The sequence below is a fragment of the Vigna unguiculata genome, chromosome 5 (genome assembly GCF_004118075.2).
Source record: "Vigna unguiculata cultivar IT97K-499-35 chromosome 5, ASM411807v1, whole genome shotgun sequence".
NCBI classification, from domain to species: Eukaryota; Viridiplantae; Streptophyta; class Magnoliopsida; order Fabales; family Fabaceae; genus Vigna; species Vigna unguiculata.
Window position 1 is genome coordinate 48394733 of NC_040283.1, and position 23233 is coordinate 48417965.

The following is a 23233-nucleotide window of genomic DNA, read 5'->3' on the forward strand; positions in this document are numbered from 1 at the left end:
ACATGAAAATCGTTAGCATTGAAATATTCAGTAGTTTACGAAAATTATATTTTTTTATTAACTAAAATATAAGCAGTATTTAGCGAATTAAAAAAAAAAAATGAGATCACACTTGTCGGAAAGTTTTCTCCATTATTTTTGTGTTGCCGACAGATTTTGAAACATACGTCGCAGTAATAGTTACAGGAAGCAGTTGTACTGTAAGAGAGCGAAGTTGTTTTTCGGAGAAAATAAATTATTGCTGAATCTGCTCGTAATTTGCATAGCTTCTTTCTCGCATTCTCAATTTCTTTCTATCGATCAAATTCGATTTCGACCCAAACGAGAAGGTAAATTCTGAGGATCTGGCTTCTGTCACTGTAACTCTTTCTTTGATGAATCGCCTACAACTAACAATTTGCTTTGGTTTGTCTTTCGTAGTTTTTCAATGTGCGTGTTGTTGCAGCGAAGGTAATTAATCGATTGCTTAATTGATATCTGAAGCTGCTTCATGCCACCAAGTTACGATGGATAAAGTAGGGCGTGGTTTCAAGAGCTTCAGAACATTATTGGTTGTGGCTTCTATAACCCTCCCTATTTTAATCACATTTACTCTCATACACCAGAACTCAGTTTTCGATCTCGTCCATGGATTTAACGTTTTGGATGCAAGAGCTCACAATGCTTCTAATATTGTCTTGAAACAAGGAACTCAAAATGTTACCACTAAAAATGCGTCAATACAAGGGGTTCAAAATGCTACAGTGAAAACTGGGGGAGAAAAGGATCATAATATTATTCCAGACGCAGCTCCTATTGGTAACTCCACTGTTTTGAATAGTCTTAGAGCTGCCAAATTCTTCAATTTATTCCTTTAATTCATCACTAGTTACTCTGTATAATATCCTTAACTTCTGATATCTCTAAATTATATGTTAGATAAGGTGTTGGGAAACAAAAATCAGAATGCTAAGCCTGGGATCTTAGAAGAACCAGCTCAGACACTACCTCTCTTAGATATTGGTAACTTATACTCTTCCTTCTACCTTAATTTCAGCCTCTTTTTTTCTTTTACATTTTCCTTGTTATTAATTTAAATATGTTTCTGACGCATAATATACAAAGGATTAGTTTCAAGATTGCTATAAGTATCTGCTCATTGCAAACATTTCTGACTTCATTTGAATAATTGAGAAAAACAAAATTAATACTTGCATTGGTAGATTACCGCTTACCATTGGTTACAACGCTCAATTTTTTATTTCTAGCAAGATCGTATGTTAAAATGAACTATGAGATGATTTCATATGATTTATTCATTTTCATGGGTTAAAGCTATACCATAACTCGACTGAAGTTTCAATGTTTTGTTATCTGGATATAAAGGTTATGTAAAATTGTGGTTTTTTGTTTGTTTATTTATGCATCTACAGGTCCAAAGAATAGTTCATTTGAAGATGGAGAGAATGTTGTGTCCCTGTCTAGTACCACCATTTCTAAAGACAAACTCCTTGATGGACTTCTGGTTTCATCATTTGATGAAGCATCATGCTTTAGTAGATATCGATCTTACTTATACCGCAAAACTTCCCCTCACAAACCTTCTAAGTATCTTATTTCCAAACTACGAAATTATGAACATCTTCATCGAAGTTGTGGACCTTCTACCAAATTCTACAACAAAATCATGAGAAAGGGTACAAAATTTAACAAAATTGATGTTAGTACGAAGTGCAAATATCTTGTCTGGACAGCTGCCAATGGATTAGGGAACAGGATAGTAACCTTGGTTGCAGCATTTCTTTATGCTATTCTTACCGATCGTGTACTGCTTGTCAAATTTGGGGCCGATATGTCTGGTCTCTTTTGTGAGCCATTTCCTGATTCCTCATGGTTGTTGTCCAGGAGTTTTCCTTATTGGAAAGATCAGAAACATATTGAAACATATGAAAACATATTAAATAATTTCAAGGTAAACAGTTCACAGGTACTTTTGCCACCATTTCTTATTCTTAATCTACAGCACACCCATGATCGTCACAATAATTTTTTTCATTGTGATGGAAGTCAAGATCTTCTTCGAAAAATTTCCGTACTAATTTTACGGTCAGATCAATACTTTGTCCCTTCTCTTTTTATGATTCCATCGTTTAGAGAAGAACTAAGTAAAATGTTCCCCCAGAAGGACACTGTTTTTCACCACCTTGGACGTTACCTTCTTCACCCATCAAATGAAGCATGGGAAATAATTAGAAAATTCTATGAGGCACATCTTGCCAGGGCAAATGAGAGGATAGGTGTGCAGATTAGACTTTTTAATACTCATCGACCACCACATCAAACTGTTATTAATGAAATAGTATCCTGCACCCTTCAGCATAAGTTGCTGCCTGATTTCAACGCACAAAAGTCAGTGGTTTCTCCTTTGAAGAAGACCTCAAAAGCTGTTTTAGTAGCATCTTTGTTCTCAGAATACGGTGAGAAGTTGAAGACTATGTATCAGACAAATAAAACTGTGACCAGGGAAGTAATAAGAGTTTATCAGCCCAGTCATGAAGAGCGTCAAAAGTCAAATGATGACATGCACAACATTAAGGCATGGACAGAAATATATTTGCTGAGTTTGTGTGATGCGTTGGTTACAAGTCCTAAGTCTACTTTTGGTTATGTTGCCCATAGTCTTGGAGGTCTGAAGCCATGGATTTTGAAGAGGGCATATAATGAAACCATCCCAGATCCACCTTGTCGACATGCCAAGTCCATGGAGCCTTGTTTCCATTATCCACCCAAATATGACTGTAGGGACAACAGCACAGTTGATTTTACTTCCCTTTTTCATTATATGAAGCATTGTGAAGATGTATCTGGTGGACTGAAGCTGGTTAATGGTAATCACTAGGTAACAAACTTGATGAGCACTGGGTTATTTACTTTGCCAACTTTACAATATTCCCTATTTGCTCTAATATATTACTACTTTGGACAGTTTTTGAGGTTGTCAAGAACAGAGAGAAAGAGCCCTTGGTTTTGTAATTTCGTTCTCACTTTTCACTATTTCCAGTCATCCAGGGATCCTATTTTTAGATCTCTAGGATAGAGGCTAAAGATTTTGTTATGGAAAAAAACTTTGCTTCCTGTGTCTCATAGGTATAATTGGTGTTGTTCTCTCTGTTGTGCGCTATTTGCAAGACGAATTAAAGTGGAGCATTTGTGTAGCCTCAATGAAATTGTGGTGTTGTGCATCACGCGACTGAAATTTTCTCTAGTGCCAGTTATAGCAAATGGACAGCATCTGATTTAGATTCCTGTTATCAATGTAGCCTTGTTCTGCGGAAGGGTTGTCTCTGATCAAACCGGTTTCACCATATTGAATGAGTGGTATTGGAGGTGAAATTCTAATTCATCACCAATGACAACATGAAGGCTATTATTTATGGATTTTTTCTTTTTACAGCAGGGATGTGATGGTGTTGGTTTTCCATACTGAGAAAGGCCATTGTAGATATAATTCAATCTGGGAAGTATGGTTTGTCAACAGAAACCCGCACAAGGTATATGCATTATTCAATATCGTTATGGTAAACTTCGATAGTTGATTGCAGGAATTCTGAAGCTCCCTGCCAATTTTTCTGCCGAACTATCTCGAGGAATGTAATAATTAGTTTAGCTAGAATGTTTCTTGCAAACAAATCCTTTTCCTACTTGTTTTAATTGTATTTATTTCATATCTTATTATTTAATTGTAAATTTAGGATTTTTGTTGTATTTAATCAATCAAATTTAGTTGTTATATGCATAAATAACTTGATGACATGCAGTGATCTTAAAAAAATATATGTTGGGTGAGTCAAAATTCTGTGTAGAAAAAATTTTTAAGTCACCAAATATATAAAATATACTAAAATTAAAAGAAAAGTTATTTTTATCTATATATTAATAAGGCCCCTCACAGAACAAGTACCAATAAGACGTTACCATATATAATTGAAGATAAAACATTCACTCCATGAGTCGGATGAATATAACATGTTTGATCTTTTTTCAAAAAAAAATATTCATATTCTGCCACTGAATTATACAAAGATTAACTCTTGCTTAGGGAAAATTGGCTATATTATATAAAATCCAGGCAGGTTACACCCTTGGAATTGATATATTTTTTTCCTTGATTTTTTTTTAAATAACTCAAATAAATAATTAATAACTATTCGTGACGAGTACGAATAAAAGTGAGATATTATATGTATGTAATTAAATACATTTTGTAGTATTAATTTTTTTTATAAGAAACCAGAAATGTCTAAATACATGTTAATGTCACACATGATATTCATTCAACATTTTTAACTAAATACATTGGTACATTTGGCATTCTTATAAATCTTTAAAAATTGAAGAAAATAAAGAAAGTTAAATCTCTTATAGACCTTCAAGAAATAACTCAGCTTCCATATTTTGGGAGGATTAGTTTTCTTCTCAAAATGAACATCTCTTCTCACTTCAAAACCATAACACTCATTTTCAGGAAAATACAATTGAAACTTAAGGAATAAATATACAAAAGATCCCACAATATTTTTACTTGTAAAAAATATAATAATAATTAGATCGTAAATACTTCATAGAAAAAAAAAGATAATCAAATATTAAATGAGACTTTAAATAAAGGCTCTCACCTCTTTATGAGTAGGCAAAATTGTTAAAACACTTTTAAAAGGTTGTAAAAAAGCAAAAGAATTAACTTATAAGTATAGTGTTTATAATAATTATTAATAATTAACTTTTTGAATATTTCTATAAATATATAATAAGTATTTCAATTTAGTTATGTGTATATTATAAAAATAAAAAAATTGGTTAAAAGAGAAATTTCGTTATTATTAATTGTAATAGATTCCTGGTATTTTTTTCCTTTATTTTTGTTCTTTCATTTCATATACCGTTTTAGGGTTTCATTTCAGTTACACTGTTTCTCATCTCTATATGGTAAGACCTCTGTTCTTCTCACTATCTTACTTCCTTGGAATTTCTTTGCTCCTCTTTCCCCAGCCTTGTTTTTCTTCGCTCCATTAACCTGGTACTTCAGAATTTGGATGTTGAGGATGGGCTGAAAATCTGTTAAAGATTTTGAAATTCACCTTATTTTTAACAATTTAGGTTTTAGTTAGGGGAAGAATTGTGTGCGTATTATTTTAATTTCCTTGAAATTGTTTGGAGCATAAGTTGCTTCTTTTATTGTTTTCAGTTCAGGTTTGGGGATTATTTTTCTCGCCAGGGTTTATGAACATTTTTTCTCGCCAGGGTTTATGAACATTTTTTTTCTCGTTCTTTATATACTTCATTGATCAAGTGTAAAGCGTGTATCTTGTGTGATGCCAATTCTGTTGCATAAATTGTCATATTTCTGTATAATTAATGATATTAATAGGTTAACAATGGTTAATATTCTAACAACTAGAGTTTGGTCAAAGGCTGGAAAAAAATGGGGAAGATAGGAAATAAATGGGGCAGTGAAAATAGTTTTCTTTGTTAAGAATATAATACGAATTGAAAGTGAAGTGGAGAAGAGAATTGATAGGTCCGGTTTTTTTTTTTTTTTAATATAGAATGTGGTCATCACTGCTTATCAGTATAAATAGGTTCAGGAATTCTTATTTTCGTTTTTCTTTCCTTTTGTATTACAGATTCAACCCAGAAGAAGCTATGAAGTCGTTCAATATAAATGGAACTACTCTTTCCCTTGCACTCTACACTGATGTAACCAATTCAAAGTTAGTCTTTCTCTCTCTGTCATGGGTTTGTTACCATTGAGTATAAGCCAAGATAGTTTGATCAGCTTGTTTTTTCTATTTAATCAAATCAAAGATTTTCTTTTTATCATAGGAGCTGTCTAGAAGCTATTTGCTATTAACTGAATTATGTTAAAGTCAGATTTCTTTATTGTGTCACTAGGCATGGATGTGATAAGGGGAATGATATTTTTGGGCCACTTTGAAATATTGATATCTGTAAGACACAACAGAAGGGACCACTTCATCTCATAATTCAGTTTAAACGTAGTTAGAGTTTGATTTGCATTTGCTTGTTATAGCAAGTAAGAACATTATGCACAAGTAGTGCAGTTACAGTACTTAATCCGTGATAATTGATGAGCCAGTTGCTCTTAGATAATTGTTTCTAGTTGGCGTTTGGCTGATTGCAATTTTTTTCTATTTATTGTCATATGACAATCTATAAAAGTAAATATACAGAACACTTTGTAAAAGACTTTATCTGTTTATTTGTAGTTGATTCAAAGGATTGTGAACCCGCTCTTAGCTAAAGTGTGTTTATGTAATTTATATTCTCACAGAGAACTCTTGGAAAGTATGCAAACCGGGACTCTGGAGCCAGAAGTTGCATTCCTCAATGCTTTACTTGTATGATTTCTTATTATTTGTGTTTAGGTCATCTTCAACAACATTTATAAGAGGATAAAAATAATTTTGTGTACAAACGGAAGAAAACGATGTAATTAGAGAAAAGTATACAGAAGTATTTATAGTTTTACTCGTTTCTTTCTTTTTCAATACGTGACCACCATCACATTTGAGTATGTATCATGAGAAGAACCTAATGATGTTGGTGCATAAATTTTCAGCAATGACAATTAACAATACTTTTTCTCTTTTTCATTTTTTTCTGATGTTACCATTGTTGTCAACTGAACCAGATTCCCAATATTTTCCCTGTTCTAGCGGCTGCTCACAAGACACTTGTAGCCAAGTCACGAGACTCATTGACCACACGCACTCCTCACTCAGAGCTCGTTTACAACTACTCAGGGTCCAAGCATGTAATTATGCATTGCTATTTAATCTGTTATGTTTCATATTTCCCCTTAGATTACTTACGTTGGCATTTCTCGTGACTAGATTACTGAATCTTTGAAAAGATGTGGCATCTCTGACAGCACAACTTATATCCTTGCTGCTCGATTTGATGCTTCTCCTGATGAGGTGAGATAATTCTACATTAAAATATGGCACACATTTGTTTCTTTCTTTCAAACACATAACTAAAGTGATCTCTGTATCTTTACTAGATACAAGCTATAGAGAAGCTCATCAATGGCAAAGAGATTGACCTGGAGGAGCTAGAAGGGAGAGCAAACCAATCCCAGATACAAAAGGTCTGTAATAGCTCTGATTCAAATGACTCTGTCTTTTTTGTGCATGTATAGCATATTCAGTCTTTTGTTGTCATTCAGCATTACAAGATATCTGCATCGGAACTTGGAGTATCATCACTTGCTGATGCAATAGTTTGCCGAATAGCTGCTCGTGATGCCTTGTGAGAAGAATGATAGTGATCTGCTTGTATACTACCAGTTTCCCTATCTCTTCTTAATCGACTGTAGAACATGTCATGAAATTTTTACAGGTTTTTGGCTTGCATTATATATACTTTAGCTTTCAAGTGTGATAATTATGATTTTTTTTATCATTCAAATTGATGGACACATTATTAAGCTTTTCTCGCATCATGATTAAAGATGCAAACTAATCGAACAAAACTTTGAAGAATCACACTCTTAAAAGACCCATGAAATTTACAGAGAACTCAATTAGAAGGAATGGGATTTCAAATAGGAGAACAATGAAACTGAAATTGAATAACATCATTATTTCTATTACCAGGAAATACTAATCTCATCAATGGAAAATATGCACGTAACTCGATATTGGGAAGGAAATCTGAAAATGGAGAATGGTTTTAGAGCTATTAATTTTTTGGAGGATAAAATTTATATATAAATATTCATTTCAAAAAAATAATTAATAGTATCATAATAATTATATCACGTATATAAATACATGATGAATATGGATATAAAAATTGAAAGACTCTTTTGACTTTAATATTTTTAAGTAAAAGGGTCTGGTTAGGTTTAACTGAAAAAAATGCGTTTTAACCTTCACAATATGATTAAGAAATATTATATATATATATATATAATTATTTTATTAATTTTATTTTTTAAGTTTAATATTTTTTACACTAAAATAACTATTTATTATAAAATTATTAAAATCGTTTGCATTTACTTTTATAATTAAAGTAATAATAATAATAATTTCAAAAGAAACCTTCAACCCTCATTTTGTTTATTTAAGATTTGTGTTATAATTTTGATTGTTTTTAATTAAAACTTTACTGAATTGACAATTATGGTAAAAAAAATAAAATAAAATAAAAAGATAGAAAAGATGGTAGTTATTTGCTCTGGAATATGCTTACTGGACTTGTTAGTCTATGATGTATAGAAAACTAAGAGCAATACCATCTGGAGTTATCCATTTTCTTGTTTAAGAGAGATTTTAAATATATGCGTTATGAGAGTTATTTTTTTTATGATAATAAAAAATAAAAAATAATTATTATTGTTCTTATTTTAATTATAAATTAAATATACATTTTATAATATTATTATAAATAGTTTTATTTATTTTATAAATAATTTTTTAATTAAAAGTTGGTTAAGTTAAAAAAATATCAAATAAAAAATATTTAATTTAAAAATAATTGGTAAAATAATTATTTTAATTTTAAAAAATATTTAAAGAAAATATAAATTTAGAATTAAGTTTATTAATAAATAAAATTCAGCGTACATATTTTTTTAAAATATTTTTATTGTATACAATGATGTATTTTAATTGCTATTGTTATTAAAAAAGTTTAAAAAGTAAAAAATAAATTGTTTTCTATTGTTTGTATATTTGAATATTTGAATTTGAATTGTGTTAAATAATATAGAAAAAATTGTGTTTGTGCTGGAGGATTCAAAGCAATGTTTTAAGGATAGGTGAAGACAGGGTGGAGTGAAGATCGCAGACAGGGTTTTCCTAATTCCTTACCCTTCTTTAGGTATTCTAATTATTCCTTTTCATCCTTCATCTTTACCCCTTCTGTTCCTGTTAAATTTGCAACACCACACTTTCTTCTCCCTCAAATTACACTCTATTTTTGTTATACATTGATTTTATTTCAATTGCAGTTAACTAATCACTAACATAGATCGATAAGATTGATTCCATCTCTCAGCACCTCTTATTTCTAGTTTTTATGAAGTTTTATTGGTTGATCTGGGTCTCGATCATTCTTGCACTATTTAGAGCCTTTTCATAGTTCCTTTTTAGGGTTTAGGGTTAGTTCCTTCTTAATGAAGTAATAAGCTTTTAGAGAAAAAGTGCGCAAAGCTGCGTGTTGAGTTCAATAGAATAGGAGAATGTTGCATTAGCAGGCATTGTGAATTGTGAGTGTTTTCGGTGGCTGGGGTTTGCATATCAACAGTTCTAGACGACATGGTATGGTTGATTATTTATGCATATTATAAGCAATATTTGAATGTTTTTTAATGTCCATGGCTTGCAGCATTACACTAATGTTTTTTATTCAATCATGTAATTATAAGCAATATTTAGTATTTTTTCCAATTTTCACATTCTTTACTCTTTCTTCTTATTTGTGGGTTAGTAGAAGAGTGAACTAAAATATTCTGTTGTGTGGCACTCGTTTTTCCATTTTCTTATTTACTTTTGGTGGTGGTACTCTAGAGGCAAGGTTGGTATTTAACACTCAATCAAGTTTTATGATGAACTATAGCTACTCCTAATTGGGTAAAAGATTTAAAACAAGTGAAAGATAATTTGAAACTGAATTGGTCTCTGTTTTGATTATCATCTTTCTAACTTTCTGCATTACATTCATAGCCATTTTTTCACTCTTGGATTACACAACAATTTTTTATTGCAAATAAAATAATAATCCAAATGGCACCGTTTCTGTATTCTCTGTGGGCCGAGATTGATAGTTTGGACATTATATTCATGCTTGTGATTAAACTTTCATACAGTTTCATGCAAATGTGGGCGCCTACATACAGGCATGCTCTTATTCTAATGGAAAATCTTATTGGCTGATGGTGTAAGTCCAAATATTGTAGTAAACAATTTCTTAGAGAAGTTATAAAAATATTTGGTTAAAATTGATTAGAGTATATGTTCAAATAATGCAAAACTCTTTAAAACATTAGGTGTAATCTTAATCAAATTTCTTTATTATTTACTGAAGCATCTAGGAACTCAAGCCAAAAGCCTCAACTACAGCTCCTTGCTATCGTCTATGCTTTTCTCTCGCTTTCTCCTCCACGTTTCTGGTTTATCTTCTTTTTTTCTGGGTTGGCTATTTGAGTTTCACTTTGTATATTCCTTGGCTGTGTTGCTATGTGATTGCATATCCGTTCTTGGCATCCTCTACGCTTTTCTCTTGCTTTCTCCTCCTCACTTCTGGTTTATCTTCTTTTCTTTTGGGTTTGATGATATGAGTTTCACTTTGTATTTTCCTTGGCTGTCTTGCTATGTGATTGCATATCCTTCCTTGGCCTGAGCTATACTAAATTGTTTTCTGTACGTATTTTCTCCTGGGCTATACTGTGGCTTCTCTATTAATGTGTTGCTAGTCAGGTTGAATATCTGCCTATATGCTTCCAGAACTTAGATATATTTCTCATTATCACTATTTAGATCCAAAACATACTCATTGGGGGAGACTAGACTAGGCCATAGTTTTTCTGTATAATTTTCACTTCTGTTTTATATGGTTCTCATTTTAGATTTTGTATTTTGAATATAATATAGTATGAGCTATATCTTAGAATAGCTTCAATATGCCATGCTACATGGGATATTATGTTACAGTCAATCCAGCAACCTATAGGCAAATGAACTTTTCACAAATAGAGACTTCTGTTTTGTGAATGATCGATTAGAAGAACTAATTTGGAATTGTTTATCATAATGTTTTCTAAATCATGTATAGCACTTTTAAACTAGCAAAGCACCCTTAAGACTAGAAGTTAGATACATATTTATGTAGCCACACACCATTGATTTGGAAAATACTTCATTACTAATGTTAGTGGCCTCCTTGAGTATATGCCAGTGGAACTTCTTCACAGCCATTGGCCTACCACGAAATTTAAAACTACTTATATGATTTTAACTAAATGCTGGTTTGCTTATTTCTGACAGTGATTCTTGCTAAAGCGATTTCTCAATAGCAGACATTCATAGCAAACACTTGAGCAACTATGGGTATAATTAGGAGTTGCTTCTCTTTCATATCAGGGACAGTATGTGGGGTTTACTTGGCTCAGAATTATCAAGTTCCTAATATCACAAAGTTAGCTGACACTGCCTTGTTCATGGCAAAAGTTGTGGAGGAAAAATACCGCAAGCCCAAGAAGTGGGATGATGATGATGATGTTTAGTTTGTAAATTGGTGCCATATTGGAATAAGATTCTTGTTTTGTTTTGCCTTATAAAAATCCTTTTTTATAGGTTCAAATACCTCAATTATAAGCTTTTTGAAAACACAAATTAGAAGAAGATTTTTATGGAAGCATTCTTAGCAGTTAATGCTCATTATTTTGTCCTTTCTTAGGAAGCATTCGCATTCTTCCGCGGTCTTCCTGATCTGAATCTTGCACTGAGACACTGTTGAAAGGTATCATATACCCAGTTTCTTAAATCTGGGAAACTAGGATGATAAGATAGCTCCAGGCCAGAAATCTGTTTTTCATGGTCATGAGAGTTTTATTTAACATTCAATTATGGGCTTGATAACAAATATTTTTTGTGTGCATTTGATTTTCTGGTTTAACAAGAACATGATGCCCCTACTACATTGGTGGACTCTGATTTTTCATTTACGCTTATGCATTCCAATGCATACAGTAATAAGACTTGTTATTGTTGTTTACTTGTGCCCCATATAAATGTACAAAATTTTCACCCATGCCATCCTCTTTTCAGTATGTATTGGTGTGCTTCTCATTTAACAAACATGGAAGGTCTGTTTAAATAACGATGATCTCCTCTCAAAAGGCTATTTTTTTTTTTTTTGGAATCGGATCGTTTCGTCATTATTATCCTTTTTCTTTTATAACCCATCTAACTTAGAAAGGGTAATCTTAAAAGAAGAGACCTCAGAAAGAGTCCTTATGGAAATAGTTATGGGATTGACACACATTAAGTGTATTTGTCATTAATTAAATCTTTTATTCTTAAAAGGTCAATCCTCCAGTTTTTGGATGGATTTCAGGCATGGGATCAACCAATTTATTTAAAGAAAAGGGCTTAATCGCCAATGGTCCAGCAACATTCGATTGAATGTAATCAACTTCATTAATGATTACATTTTATGCTTATCGTGACGAAAATTCTGTTGAGACAAAAAATTTTAAAAACATATATGGTCTACCCCACCATCAAGTGCAATATTCCTCTTTAATTAAACCATCGTTCAATATCGTCACTATAATTAAAGTATCTTACCTGGAAAGTATAAGCAGTGACGAGAAATTTTAGTCATACTTTTAAGAATATTTAATTTATTTCTTACTTTCCTGTTGGAAATTCCCTCGAAAATATTCTCACTTAAAAGTTTCACTTTCAGTTTGAAGTATGTCTTTCCATATCAAATAACTTATGGTTGCAGGTCATTTTCCGCTGGTGGATAAAATAAGTATGAACATGTTGAAAATTTATAGTACTTCAAAAATTTAAAATCATTTTTAGGTACAGAGCAGACGAAAGGGAAACACAAACTAATAATGAAAGCAGCACCTAAAGCATCCACCAGAGAGCGAGCTAGGTTAATGTTGAAGTAACTCAACTGTTTGATTATATGGATATATAGTTATTTTATATCTAAATCACATAAACTTCGTACCCATTTCCTGTTTTTTGAAGTTTATAAAAGAAGTGAAAACATAAGACTATATCAGAAGTAGTTTTTGCTATTTTCTGCATAAACTTGTGAAAAGAAATGAAAAAATATCCTCCACACCAAACAACTTGAGAGAGAAATCGAAGCAAATAACAGATATGGTCTTGGTGGAATGGAGTTGAACGAGGTCCCACTCATTGTACCTGCACCCATGTTCTTTTGCTCACTAACTGCTGAAGCACGAAAAAAGTTAACTATGTTTGCGTGCAGTGCATTAGGAATAGCAACATTCCACCTGTTATTCTCTTAGACAGCTAATTTTGTCTATGTGCACTTCCCTTTTCTGGGTTTTGAAGTGGGACACTGAGGAACTAAAGTAACAAAGACACATACGACAATGCCATGTTTATTGCTAGTGCAATTGCAGAAGATGACACTTTGGGCCTCCATGATGTGAACACCACTCTAACATGCATACATATTTACCTTTAATTTTGTTTGTTACATTCTTAAGGGCTTTGGATCAATAAGAAAGAGTGAGCTTGTGATTTGTTTATCGTTCTAATGATATTGGTATCCAAAAGTAGAAAGTAGAAAAAGCAGAAAGCAAAGCTTCGACGATTAAAGGTCAATCATAGGTCTGCTATCATGCAAAGAGAAGGAGGAACATGAGTTTCTTTATTCTAAGATATTCCAACTTCTGAGTTATTTCACCCCTTTTCTGCCACAACTTGGTCTGATATGGACAACGATCAACTCGACCAAAGGTTTCATGGATGTGTTAAAAATAGATTGAGCAAAAGTAAAGCTAGAGAATTTACTTTACCTTTATTTGTTTGACGGTATTTTTTTTTTCTGCACAGCCTAATTTACTTTAACTATAAGTAACACACTTGCTTAAGATAGCAAAATCAGAAATCAGTTTCACCTTTTTGAATATAGTTTTAAATTCATTTCAAGTAAAACTATACTTCAAATAATGTATTACACAGTACCACGTTATCTTTATATCTGTATGTCTAACATAATATCATCTTCAACCACGACCCGAATAAAAAGCATTACTTAATGAAAGTTGTTCACATATGATGCTGTATTTTAGTGCGACATGGGACCGGAGCTGCAATGTAAATAATGATGGAAGACAAGATATGGTGGTTATCCAAGGATGTGTGTGAAGTGCGAACCTCTTCTGCTAGAAATTACTGAACAAGAAAGAATTAAAAAGAGTAGTATCTCTAGATTCTAAGCAGTGCACGTGGCCTAGTGATGGCGCATGGGACAAAATAACTGCGCATAAAATAATCTTTGATGTTTTCAAACCAATTAACATCTGTAATGCATAATAATAATAATAATAACAATAATGTTCATTTCCCCCAACATTATCACACACTGAGTAGTGTTTGCTTCTCTTTCCTTGTCTCTCCCTCGTCTTCACGTAAGTGATCCCAAGACTTTGCCGCAAAACTTTCTCTTTAGTCAAAAGCACCTTGGGTCCCTCCCTCCCTTGCCTTTTTCTAATCCTCATTTCCCAATCGTTAATCTCGTATCATTTGATTAAATGAGTGCATAGAAACCAAACCATAGCATAAATCAAGGGAAATGAGAAAAACAAAAGAGAGTTAAGAATAGTAGAAGACAGCTCCTACTCTGATGATTATCTAATTGTAAAGCGATCTACTTTGGATACCCTTTGAAAACACAAAGAGAAGGAAATGGAAAACCAGAATGCCCATCTCCATATTACTACTCTTCAGTTACTTTTTCTTCTCCACTGGTTTCTGTGATCAGCATTCTCTCATCCACACAACACGCCATGCCTTCAAGACCCTTTCCTCCCACAAGTCCCACAAAAACCAAGGCCCTCTTCCTAGCACTCACCATTTCAGCTTGTGTTGTGATTTTCTGCTCAATCGTTTACTTCCTCTACCATCTGTGGCTTTCTCTAGTTCACAGGGCCAAGACCATCCCCTTTGATGCAAGTGCTCCCTTGAAGCTCCAAAGATTCGCATACAAAGATTTAAAGCACGCCACCAATGGCTTCGACACTGCGAATGTAATTGGCAAAGGTGGCTCTGGCACTGTTTTCAGAGGCGTGCTTAAAGACGGCAAGTTGATTGCCATCAAGCGTCTGGACCAATTGTCTTTGCAGTCAGAGAGAGAGTTTCAAAACGAGCTGCAGATTCTTGGAGGGTTAAGGTCACCATTTTTGGTGACTCTTTTGGGTTACTGTGTGGAAAAGAACAAAAGGGTGCTGGTGTATGAGTATATGCCCAACAGAAGCTTGCAGGAGTCCCTCTTTGGAGATGAGGGTTTGAGTTTGAGTTGGGAGAGCAGGTTTTGCATAATATTGGATGTTGCTAGAGCTATGGAGTTCTTGCACCTTGGATGTGATCCTCCAGTGATCCATGGTGATATCAAGCCAAGCAATGTTCTGCTTGATGCAGAGTGGCGTGGGAAGATCTCCGACTTTGGCTTGTCAAGGATTAAGGTGGAGGGTGAGTTTGGTGTTGACTTGTTTAGCCAGGACCTAGGGAGGAGCCAGGATCTATGGAAAAGCCAAGAGCTTTCAGGTAATTTGACTAATTTGACTGCAGAAACTCCTGCTATTGGTACTCCGGTTGAGAGTGTCAGTGAAGTAGATTTTGCTCTAGCTTTGCAAGCCTCTTCTTCATCTAAAAATAGTAGGACCTGCTTTAATGTCAAAGCTTTGAATTTGAATTCTTTGAATTATAATGCCAATATTGCTGGTGAAAGTGAAATCAGGAGTGTGAATGCAAAGGGTAAGGAAATATCAGCTTTGGATAGAGATGAGTGGAATGGTAAGTTTTTTCCTTATGATGATGAGCTTTCTAGCATTGATTATAGTAAGGAGTTAACAGTGAATGCTTCTCCTTTGGTGGATGATGAAAAGGCAAATGGGAAACAGTGGGGAAAGGACTGGTGGTGGAGACAGGATGGAAGTGGAGAGTTATGTAGTAAAGACTATGTTATGGAGTGGATTGGGAGTCAGATTTGTCCATCAAACCCTGATTGGGATCATGGTAAGAACAATGTTCAAGAGAAAGTGGAGTTGGAAACTTCAAGCCCAAAGGATAAAGACCAAGATGCAATTGCACCCCAGCCACAGGTGTTTGGGGTAGGACACAATACTACAGATAATGGGATTGAGAAAAAAGAGTCAAGGGGAAAGAAAAATCAGAAAAAGAAACACAGGAAGATGCAAGAGTGGTGGAGAGAAGAGCATCTGGCTGAATTAAGCAAGAAGACAAATAAACTGAAAAATCTTCACACTAAATGGAAGAAAGGAATGAAAGTGCCCCATTTTGATTTGGGTAGAAGGTTTTATCTTTGCAGACGTAAGAAGTTTGGAGAGGAGGGTCAAGATGAATGTGATCAAAATGGAGAGTTTAGCTTCAGAAGAGGGTGGAAGAAAAAGAGTACTCTTTCCATTGGTAGTGACATGTGGAGTGGAGATCTTTTCAGCCGCGAGCTCAGCAGCACAACTAGCATGAGAGGGACACTGTGTTATGTGGCACCAGAATATGGAGGGTGTGGATTCTTGATGGAGAAAGCTGATATTTATAGTTTTGGAGTTTTGATTCTTGTGATTGTGTCAGGTAGGAGACCCTTACATGTTCTTGCATCACCCATGAAGCTAGAGAAAGCTAACCTGATAAGCTGGTGTAGACACTTGGCTCAAGCTGGTAACATTTTAGAACTAGTTGATGAGAGATTGAAAGAGGATTTCAACAAGGAGCAAGCAAGCCTGTGTATCAATTTGGCACTCACTTGCTTACAGAAAATTCCTGAGTTGAGGCTGGATATTGGGGATATTGTTAAGATTTTGAAGGGGGAGATGGATCTTCCACCACTTCCATTTGAGCTCTCCCCTTCTCCACCTTCCAAATTTTACGGCAGAACAAGGAGAAAACAGAAGAGCACTGCAGAATAGTTTTTTGTGATTCACAAGTCATCTGCAGAATCAGTGGATATGTTTTCATTCAAGCCTGAATACACGCCTGTTGTTAGATTTATGTTGAATGTAAATCAGCTAAGTTATTTGTTCTTTCTGATGACTCAATTTCCACTGATTGTTCTCAGTGTGGCTTGATCAGAAATTTGTATAGAATGGTTACTGATTTAGCTTAACTCTTCATTGTAACAGATAAGGGCAAAAGGGTATCTGTTAGTTGCATTTGTTTTTCAGTGAAATGTTAGTTGTGGCAATGGAAAAAAAAAACGACCACTTTGAATTTGACTACCATAAAGCAACTAAAACAAAGAACAAAGAACAAAAAACAAAGATTTATGGCTGCATTGGTCTGTCTGATATAGCAGATCCAACAACTAAGCTTGGTTTTTGTTAACAGCAAACAATTCTAACACCTAAGAGGTTTGAAATTTTTAATTGTATAACATGTTTGATATTTATTGGTGGTTTGACGAAGGACAAGAGAAGTCATAATCAGAGACTAAAGTGAGTCACTATTAAAACAGCATGATTAACCCAGCATTGTGCTTGTTCTATTTCTCAGTAAAAGTATGACTGTGTCATAATGTCGTTGACATTACTTTGTTTTCCATGATTTTGCACGACATGCAATCATCTTGTCTTTATTCTCAACGTTTGTTAAAGAAGACAAAGACAAAGCCAAATCAAACGCCACGCAATCCAAAAAATTCGTGTATATATAAGGACAAAACCAAGTAACAGAGATTGTTATTAATACTTGAATACGTAAAAGTAATGATATCATTGTGGTGTGTATGCTACAGCACTGAAAAAAGCATATACTAACCCACCAATGCTGCATGATTTGCTTCTCTTTACACTTTACTAGAGAATGAACTTGTGCAAAGATGTGGATGTTTATTATAATATCAAAGTGAAAAAATAAATATAAAAATTCAAACATAATTAAATCTTTTTAATGAACATACACAGTAATAAGAAGTCAAATATATAGCAGATTAAATATGTTTTAATTATCTCAAATTTTGAATTGTTTTATAAATAACACTCTAAATCATGATTGAAATCGTTGAAGTTTGTTTTCGAGATTATCAAGTTTACTCAATATTTTACTTAAGAGGATGAAATATAAAAAGTTGTTAACATTAAAGAATGGTTTAAAAAGAAATTATAATGTAGGAAGAAGATTGAATGTGAACTTATAGTTTTAATGTTTCGTTAATAGTTTTGTATATTTTTGGATGGAAATTCATTGAATTTGAAAAGTAAGAAACTCTACATCTTTCTTCGTTCTTTCTTTCTTTCTTTTTTTTTTTTTGTCACAATGGTTTCAAAATTTTAAAATAAATAAACACTTGAAAAAAAATTAAATGCAGTAAAAATAAATCATTGAGTTAGATTTTTTTTTATTTCTATAATTTGTTGCATCTTGGTATTTAAATTTCACATTTTTTCATTAAGTATATTTTTATTATTCTCAACAATTGTTTTACTTAAAATCTTACTTGTAAGAATTTGTTTCAATCCACCAGAATACATACCACAAGAAAAAATTAAAATTTCCTTCTTTTTTTAGTTTCCTTTTAATTACTTCGAAAGGAATTGAAAGATATATTTTATGATTTGATATGATTATTTTTCTCCTAGTATATTAATTAAATATAAAAATATTTGTTAGATTTGCGTATTAAATTAATGAAAATTTCTTTTTAAATTTAACGTTCTATTTTTTAATTATTATTTGTAATTACTTTTTATTTTTTATGGTTATTAATCAATTAACTGGTTTTGTTTTATTTATTTTTGTAAAAATAATCTTAATTTTAGGAGGAAAGTTTTTATCCGGACTTTGTTCCTTTAAGAATATAATATCTAAGATAAAGATTAAAAGTGCTTCATAGCCTATAGCCATAGGTATTATTAAGATTACTGTTTTATTTTTTAATTGAAGCACTTTACTTTTTTCTGAAAAGAATAAATAGGGAAACGAGCGTGAAGGTTTCAAAAAGTTGAACATGACTTCTTACACCAACAGTAGTCTTCTTACAATTTAAGATATTTCTAATGTTATTATCAATTTAAGATATTTATCTTGTTTAAAACAATTAATGTTATTCATGTTTACATCATGTATAGATTTACTTTTTTAATCATATAAATGTCTAAGAACTCATGTTTTTGCAACTTTTTATTTGTACTTAATTAATTTAGTTTCAGAGTAAATTTTTAATTCTGTATTTTTAATTAAAAACAATGAAATAATTTTTCATTTACAAGCAACCATAAAGATTTTATTCTGAAGGAACTCACCCAGAAAAAAAAAAAAACTAAGATCTTATATCTTAAAATAAGATCCTCTGGAAGACAATTATATTTAAAATGCTCTAAGAGATAATGGCATTGATATAAGTTTGGCCATATCCCACTAACAAAAGTACGCTTTTTTTATTTTACCTTTTAATAAAGATGAAACTAACATAAAATTTATTCAAATAATAAAATGTATTAAAGTAAATAATAAAATGCATGAAAGGATGTAACAGCTTTCTAGACAGAGCAATAATTCATAATTTGCATAACCACAAAATTCACCATTAAGGAAAAGGAAAAGTTAGAATGCAAACTTGCAACTCCTCACGAGACTTGGAAAATTGGCATTTCTATGTTGGGAATTGTACCTACGGATTAATTTTCTTGAAACAGAGTATAAAATAAACACACACAGATACACACAGATGTTCTACATGCTCGTATATGGAATTTGATAACTTAAGACGAGTAAAGTAGGAAATTTGGCAAATATGGGGAGCATCTGCTTCTCTGTTACAAGTTACAGAATGTCCTCTCTCTTCACTGGTCTTAATAATTTTTCTGCTTCATCTAATCATTTTATAGAATATTTCACACTTTTACTACTACTAGCATTTCTAACATTCTGTTTTCCTTTATCACCACTAACTGTTACTTCTTTCTGGAAGAGCTTATTAAGCTTTGGATCTGCTGAACATCCATTTGAAATCATCTCCTCATAAAAATATCTGGCCTTTATGAACCACCTACAATTTACAAGCCCTTCAACCATTACTTTGTAATGCACACAACTAGGGACCAAATCATATGCTTTCATTTCAGTCCAAATTTTCAGTGCATTTACAGGTTGTTTCAACTTTAAGAATTTTGTCAGAATTATGAGAAAGGAATCCTTATTTGGACCCAGACCAGAATCTTTCATCCTACTCAGAAATTCCAATGATCCTTGATAATCTGTTCCCTCAAAAAATGCATGGTAGGTTTCAGTGGTTGGACTAAAATTCTCTTCTACCATTGTGTTAAATACTACCCTTGCCTCCGCTAGTTTTCCAGTTTCACAAAGAGGGAGTATCATGGAATTGAAGGTCGAAGAATCAGGCTGCAAACCTTGTTCTTTCAACTTATCTATAGTCCTAAGAGCTTCCTTCAAGCAATTGGCACGACTTAAAACATATACCAACGAATTGTATACCTCTATTCCAGGGGTCCATCCCCTTTTCTTCATCTGATCATAGAGTCTAAGAGAGTCAAAGAGGTTCCCTTCCTTTGAGAAGCAGGAAATCATGTAGCTATACGAAGTACCATCGGGTGTTATACAGTATTTTGACATTTCTCTCCAAACTCTTTTTGCTTCATATACATCCTTTGTTATGTTACACCATCCATTAAGAATAATGTTAAAGCTCTTTGTCTCAAGTAGGAAGAGCTTCTTATTCACTAGCATAAACTCTTCGGCCTCTTCAACGTTTCCATATTTACAAAGAGCAGCCAAAAGTGCATGAAATGCTTCTTGATCAGGAGTCAATCTGAACGTGTCCATAAAGTTGAATGTTTGAATAGCCTTGGCTGTGTTGTTTACAGATGCATATCTGAACGAAACAAAATACCATAAGTAAAAATGAGGGAAACTACCCACTATTAACAGAATTGACAACACTATCAAGAATCGACAAAATTTATGATCACAAGAAAATAATTAAGATCATGTCATGAATCAGAAAAAATCAAAGCAAGACTGGCATCAACAATCTATGGCTAAGAATTCGTCAAAGTAGATATTATCATATCCACAATAGACTGAAGGAGAACAAGCTGTACACTTTATTTGCTATCAACTATGCATTGCACTTCAGCAGATAAGTTATTTCAAATGTATGAAGATAAATTTGTAAAACTAAGGCAATTTAGAGTAATATTTATTTGGAGATTGAATGTTGAAGTAGCTTACCTATCAATCATAATAAGCATAGCTTGACGCGTAGAGAGAGACGAATGATGCATATCTCGAATGATGCACCAAGCAGTGGAAAACTTTCCATGAGTTGCCGATACCCAGATCATCAAGTTGCAAACTTTCTCGTCGTTAAGATGGCAATTCCATTTGAAGGCAAGGAATGCAGGTTTCCATTCCTCCCTCAATGCCCAAATAGCGGAACATATCAAATCCCTATTTACTTGGAAACTTGATGAATGGAAACCCTCTGCTTGCGAAGACGAATGGGCAATTTTTTTGAGCAATTCTAGAAACTCTGGTAGTGATGGGTCATCCAAGTTGAAGTTGAAGTCAAAAGGCGCATGGTACTGGTTGTGAGTCCGAGAGTGTAATGAAACTGTTTGATGCAATGCCTCAGAGGAAAATTTATTACTGCTTCCAATTCCGACTACGGGCACAGTCAGTTGGGAATTTGGTTTTGCGATGCCTTGCAACCTGCATGAAAAGTAAGAATAGTAGCGCCAGAGAGGTGCAGCCATTGGGACTTCAACTTTCAACCTTTGCCACGCATCCTATGTTACCATGAGACCTTCCTTCTGTTGGGAGCTTAATTTTTGTCAGTGCCAGAAAAGAGGAAAGAGTTCGTATTTTTAAGATACATTTAGGCTTTATTTACTAAGTATATTGTAAATTTAGAAACTTTCTGATAAATTTTTATAATATTTCAAGGACTCAATAAATTTAAAATTTTCAATTAAATTATCACTATTAATTTTTTTTCTCTTTAATTTAATGATGTAGTTATTAAACAATATAGTCATACTTTTTCATTATATCTTTATATCGTAATATATCGTCATATCGTTATATCATCATATTGTCATAATATTATATCATCATATTATTATATTGTCATATCATCATATTATTATATTGTTGTATCGTTATATTATTATATCGTTATATTATCTTATCATTATATAATATAGTATTATCATTATATCATCATATATTCATATTATGATATCATTATATTGTCATACCTAACTAAAATAAATATATACTATTTAATATCTTAAATGTTGAAATCGCTTTTCATCTTTTCTTATAAATCATTAAAATGTATTACGAATAATTAATGAAAATAATAATAATTAAGTTACAATTCACAATACAGTAAATATCTTATAATTCTTAAAGTACTTTGCTAAAATAAATTTAAATTGACCTTATTTTAACTTTTTATTATCTTTTATCAAAGACAAAACTCCTCTAATTATAATACATAGATGAATATTGCTAATAAAGTAATTTTCGAAAAATATAACCAACTTATATAATATACAAATAATATATAAGTAAGGTAAATCTCATATAACAAGTCTGTTTTATAAAATTTAATTAAATTTAAAATTCATGTTTTTTATATGGTATTATAATTATATATTAGAGTTTATTCTAATAAAGTGGAGATATATATCGAAGATTTCACATTAACTGATTATATACAATTTATATGTATGTAAATACATTTTAATCATTTTAATTTATAAGATTGAGTTAAATATAAAATCTATTTCATGCGTATTAATCCGTTAACAGTTTTGATATTAACATTTCTCTTAACTATCATAATTATGTAATTAAACCTCATAAATAGAAAGGTATTATTTTAATCTATTAAACTAGGAACTTTATTATTATTATATGAAATTGTTAAAATTATAATTCAAAACAAAACATATGAGTAAAGTTTCCACATTAAAAATGTGAATGCAGTTATAGTCCAAAACAAAAAACGAGGAATCCAATTATGGTCCAAGAGGCAACACATATCAAAGCACCTTATCCTTTTTCGGACTCTTTCGATGCTGCATCACTATCATGCTGGGAGTATACTTTCCCTTTCATTAAATACTTAATTTCAAATTTGTTAATTTTAATCATTCCAAAACTATAATTAATGCTTTTCAAAATTTTATATTTTAAAATTGTTATAAGTTTTTTAAAACAATTAAATTCAAAATTATTACTTTTAATGATTTGAGAAAAGTTATATATACTTTGTAAAAATAACTCATTTAAGAAAAGGGTAGGTATATAATATTTTCATGGGAATAGAAGTTATTGTTTAAATAGCTTTTTAATTTTTTTTTAAATGATTAAATATCAGCAAAATATATTTATAGGAATATCATGTCTAAATATAATATTCCGTAAACAATTTTAACTCCTGATAACAAAATACTCAACTTCAT

At 32.2% G+C, this 23233-nt stretch overlaps 5 protein-coding genes across 8 annotated transcripts; 4 read left to right on the forward strand and 1 right to left on the reverse strand.

The window, feature by feature from the left end:
- The first annotated feature begins 106 nt into the window (after positions 1-106).
- LOC114185635 (probable fucosyltransferase 8) lies at positions 107-3779 on the forward strand. Of its 3 annotated transcripts, none has more exons than XR_003604852.1 (5): positions 107-329; positions 421-798; positions 919-1002; positions 1413-3366; positions 3437-3779. XR_003604852.1 is itself a non-coding variant. In XM_028073486.1 (5 exons), the coding sequence occupies exons 2-4, from the start codon at positions 507-509 to the stop codon at positions 2876-2878; spliced, it is 1842 nt and encodes a 613-aa protein (XP_027929287.1). In that variant the 5' UTR covers positions 107-329; positions 421-506; the 3' UTR covers positions 2966-3779. The 3 variants fall into 3 exon arrangements, 1 of the variants encoding a protein (XP_027929287.1); XR_003604853.1 differs by having other exon boundaries at positions 1413-3357; XM_028073486.1 differs by having other exon boundaries at positions 1413-2878; positions 2966-3779.
- Positions 3780-4879: 1100 nt separating this feature from the next.
- LOC114184115 (EKC/KEOPS complex subunit Tprkb) lies at positions 4880-7489 on the forward strand. 2 transcript variants are annotated; one of them, XM_028071364.1, is made up of 7 exons: positions 4880-4965; positions 5664-5750; positions 6332-6398; positions 6692-6814; positions 6894-6977; positions 7064-7150; positions 7229-7489. In XM_028071364.1, exons 2-7 carry the CDS (start codon positions 5683-5685, stop codon positions 7313-7315), a joined length of 516 nt encoding a protein of 171 aa, XP_027927165.1. In that variant the 5' UTR covers positions 4880-4965; positions 5664-5682; the 3' UTR covers positions 7316-7489. The 2 variants fall into 2 exon arrangements, with proteins under 2 accessions (XP_027927165.1, XP_027927166.1); XM_028071365.1 differs by lacking the exon at positions 4880-4965 and adding an exon at positions 4967-5056.
- A 3565-nt stretch (positions 7490-11054) lies between these two features.
- On the forward strand, positions 11055-11709 carry LOC114183684. The gene has a single exon (XM_028070794.1). It carries the CDS (start codon positions 11114-11116, stop codon positions 11291-11293), a length of 180 nt encoding a protein of 59 aa, XP_027926595.1. The 5' UTR covers positions 11055-11113; the 3' UTR covers positions 11294-11709.
- A 2479-nt stretch (positions 11710-14188) lies between these two features.
- Positions 14189-17017, forward strand: LOC114185256 (putative receptor-like protein kinase At1g80870). The gene has a single exon (XM_028072878.1). The coding sequence runs from the start codon at positions 14573-14575 to the stop codon at positions 16709-16711; it is 2139 nt and encodes a 712-aa protein (XP_027928679.1). The 5' UTR covers positions 14189-14572; the 3' UTR covers positions 16712-17017.
- A 2321-nt stretch (positions 17018-19338) lies between these two features.
- On the reverse strand, positions 19339-21628 carry LOC114183949 (pentatricopeptide repeat-containing protein At1g80880, mitochondrial). The gene is made up of 2 exons (XM_028071153.1): positions 20991-21628; positions 19339-20631 (listed from the first exon to the last, which is right to left on the reverse strand). Exons 1-2 carry the CDS (start codon positions 21512-21514, stop codon positions 19617-19619), a joined length of 1539 nt encoding a protein of 512 aa, XP_027926954.1. The 5' UTR covers positions 21515-21628; the 3' UTR covers positions 19339-19616.
- Positions 21629-23233: the final 1605 nt, after the last annotated feature.

Bases quoted from the DNA above. Each gene is read 5' to 3' on its own strand.
- LOC114185635 (XM_028073486.1), top strand. From the start codon at position 507: ATGGATAAAGTAGGGCGTGGTTTCAAGAGCTTCAGAACATTATTGGTT. The intron at 799-918 runs GTAACTCCACTG...ATTATATGTTAG, and splicing joins TCCAGACGCAGCTCCTATTG to ATAAGGTGTTGGGAAACAAA. The intron at 1,003-1,412 runs GTAACTTATACT...ATGCATCTACAG, and splicing joins ACTACCTCTCTTAGATATTG to GTCCAAAGAATAGTTCATTT.
- LOC114184115 (XM_028071364.1), top strand. From the start codon at position 5,683: ATGAAGTCGTTCAATATAAATGGAACTACTCTTTCCCTTGCACTCTAC. The intron at 5,751-6,331 runs GTTAGTCTTTCT...ATATTCTCACAG, and splicing joins ACTGATGTAACCAATTCAAA to AGAACTCTTGGAAAGTATGC. The intron at 6,399-6,691 runs GTATGATTTCTT...CAACTGAACCAG, and splicing joins CATTCCTCAATGCTTTACTT to ATTCCCAATATTTTCCCTGT.
- LOC114183684 (XM_028070794.1), top strand. From the start codon at position 11,114: ATGGGTATAATTAGGAGTTGCTTCTCTTTCATATCAGGGACAGTATGT.
- LOC114185256 (XM_028072878.1), top strand. From the start codon at position 14,573: ATGCCTTCAAGACCCTTTCCTCCCACAAGTCCCACAAAAACCAAGGCC.
- LOC114183949 (XM_028071153.1), bottom strand. From the start codon at position 21,514: ATGGCTGCACCTCTCTGGCGCTACTATTCTTACTTTTCATGCAGGTTG. The intron at 20,632-20,990 runs GTAAGCTACTTC...TGTTTCGTTCAG, and splicing joins ATGCTTATTATGATTGATAG to ATATGCATCTGTAAACAACA.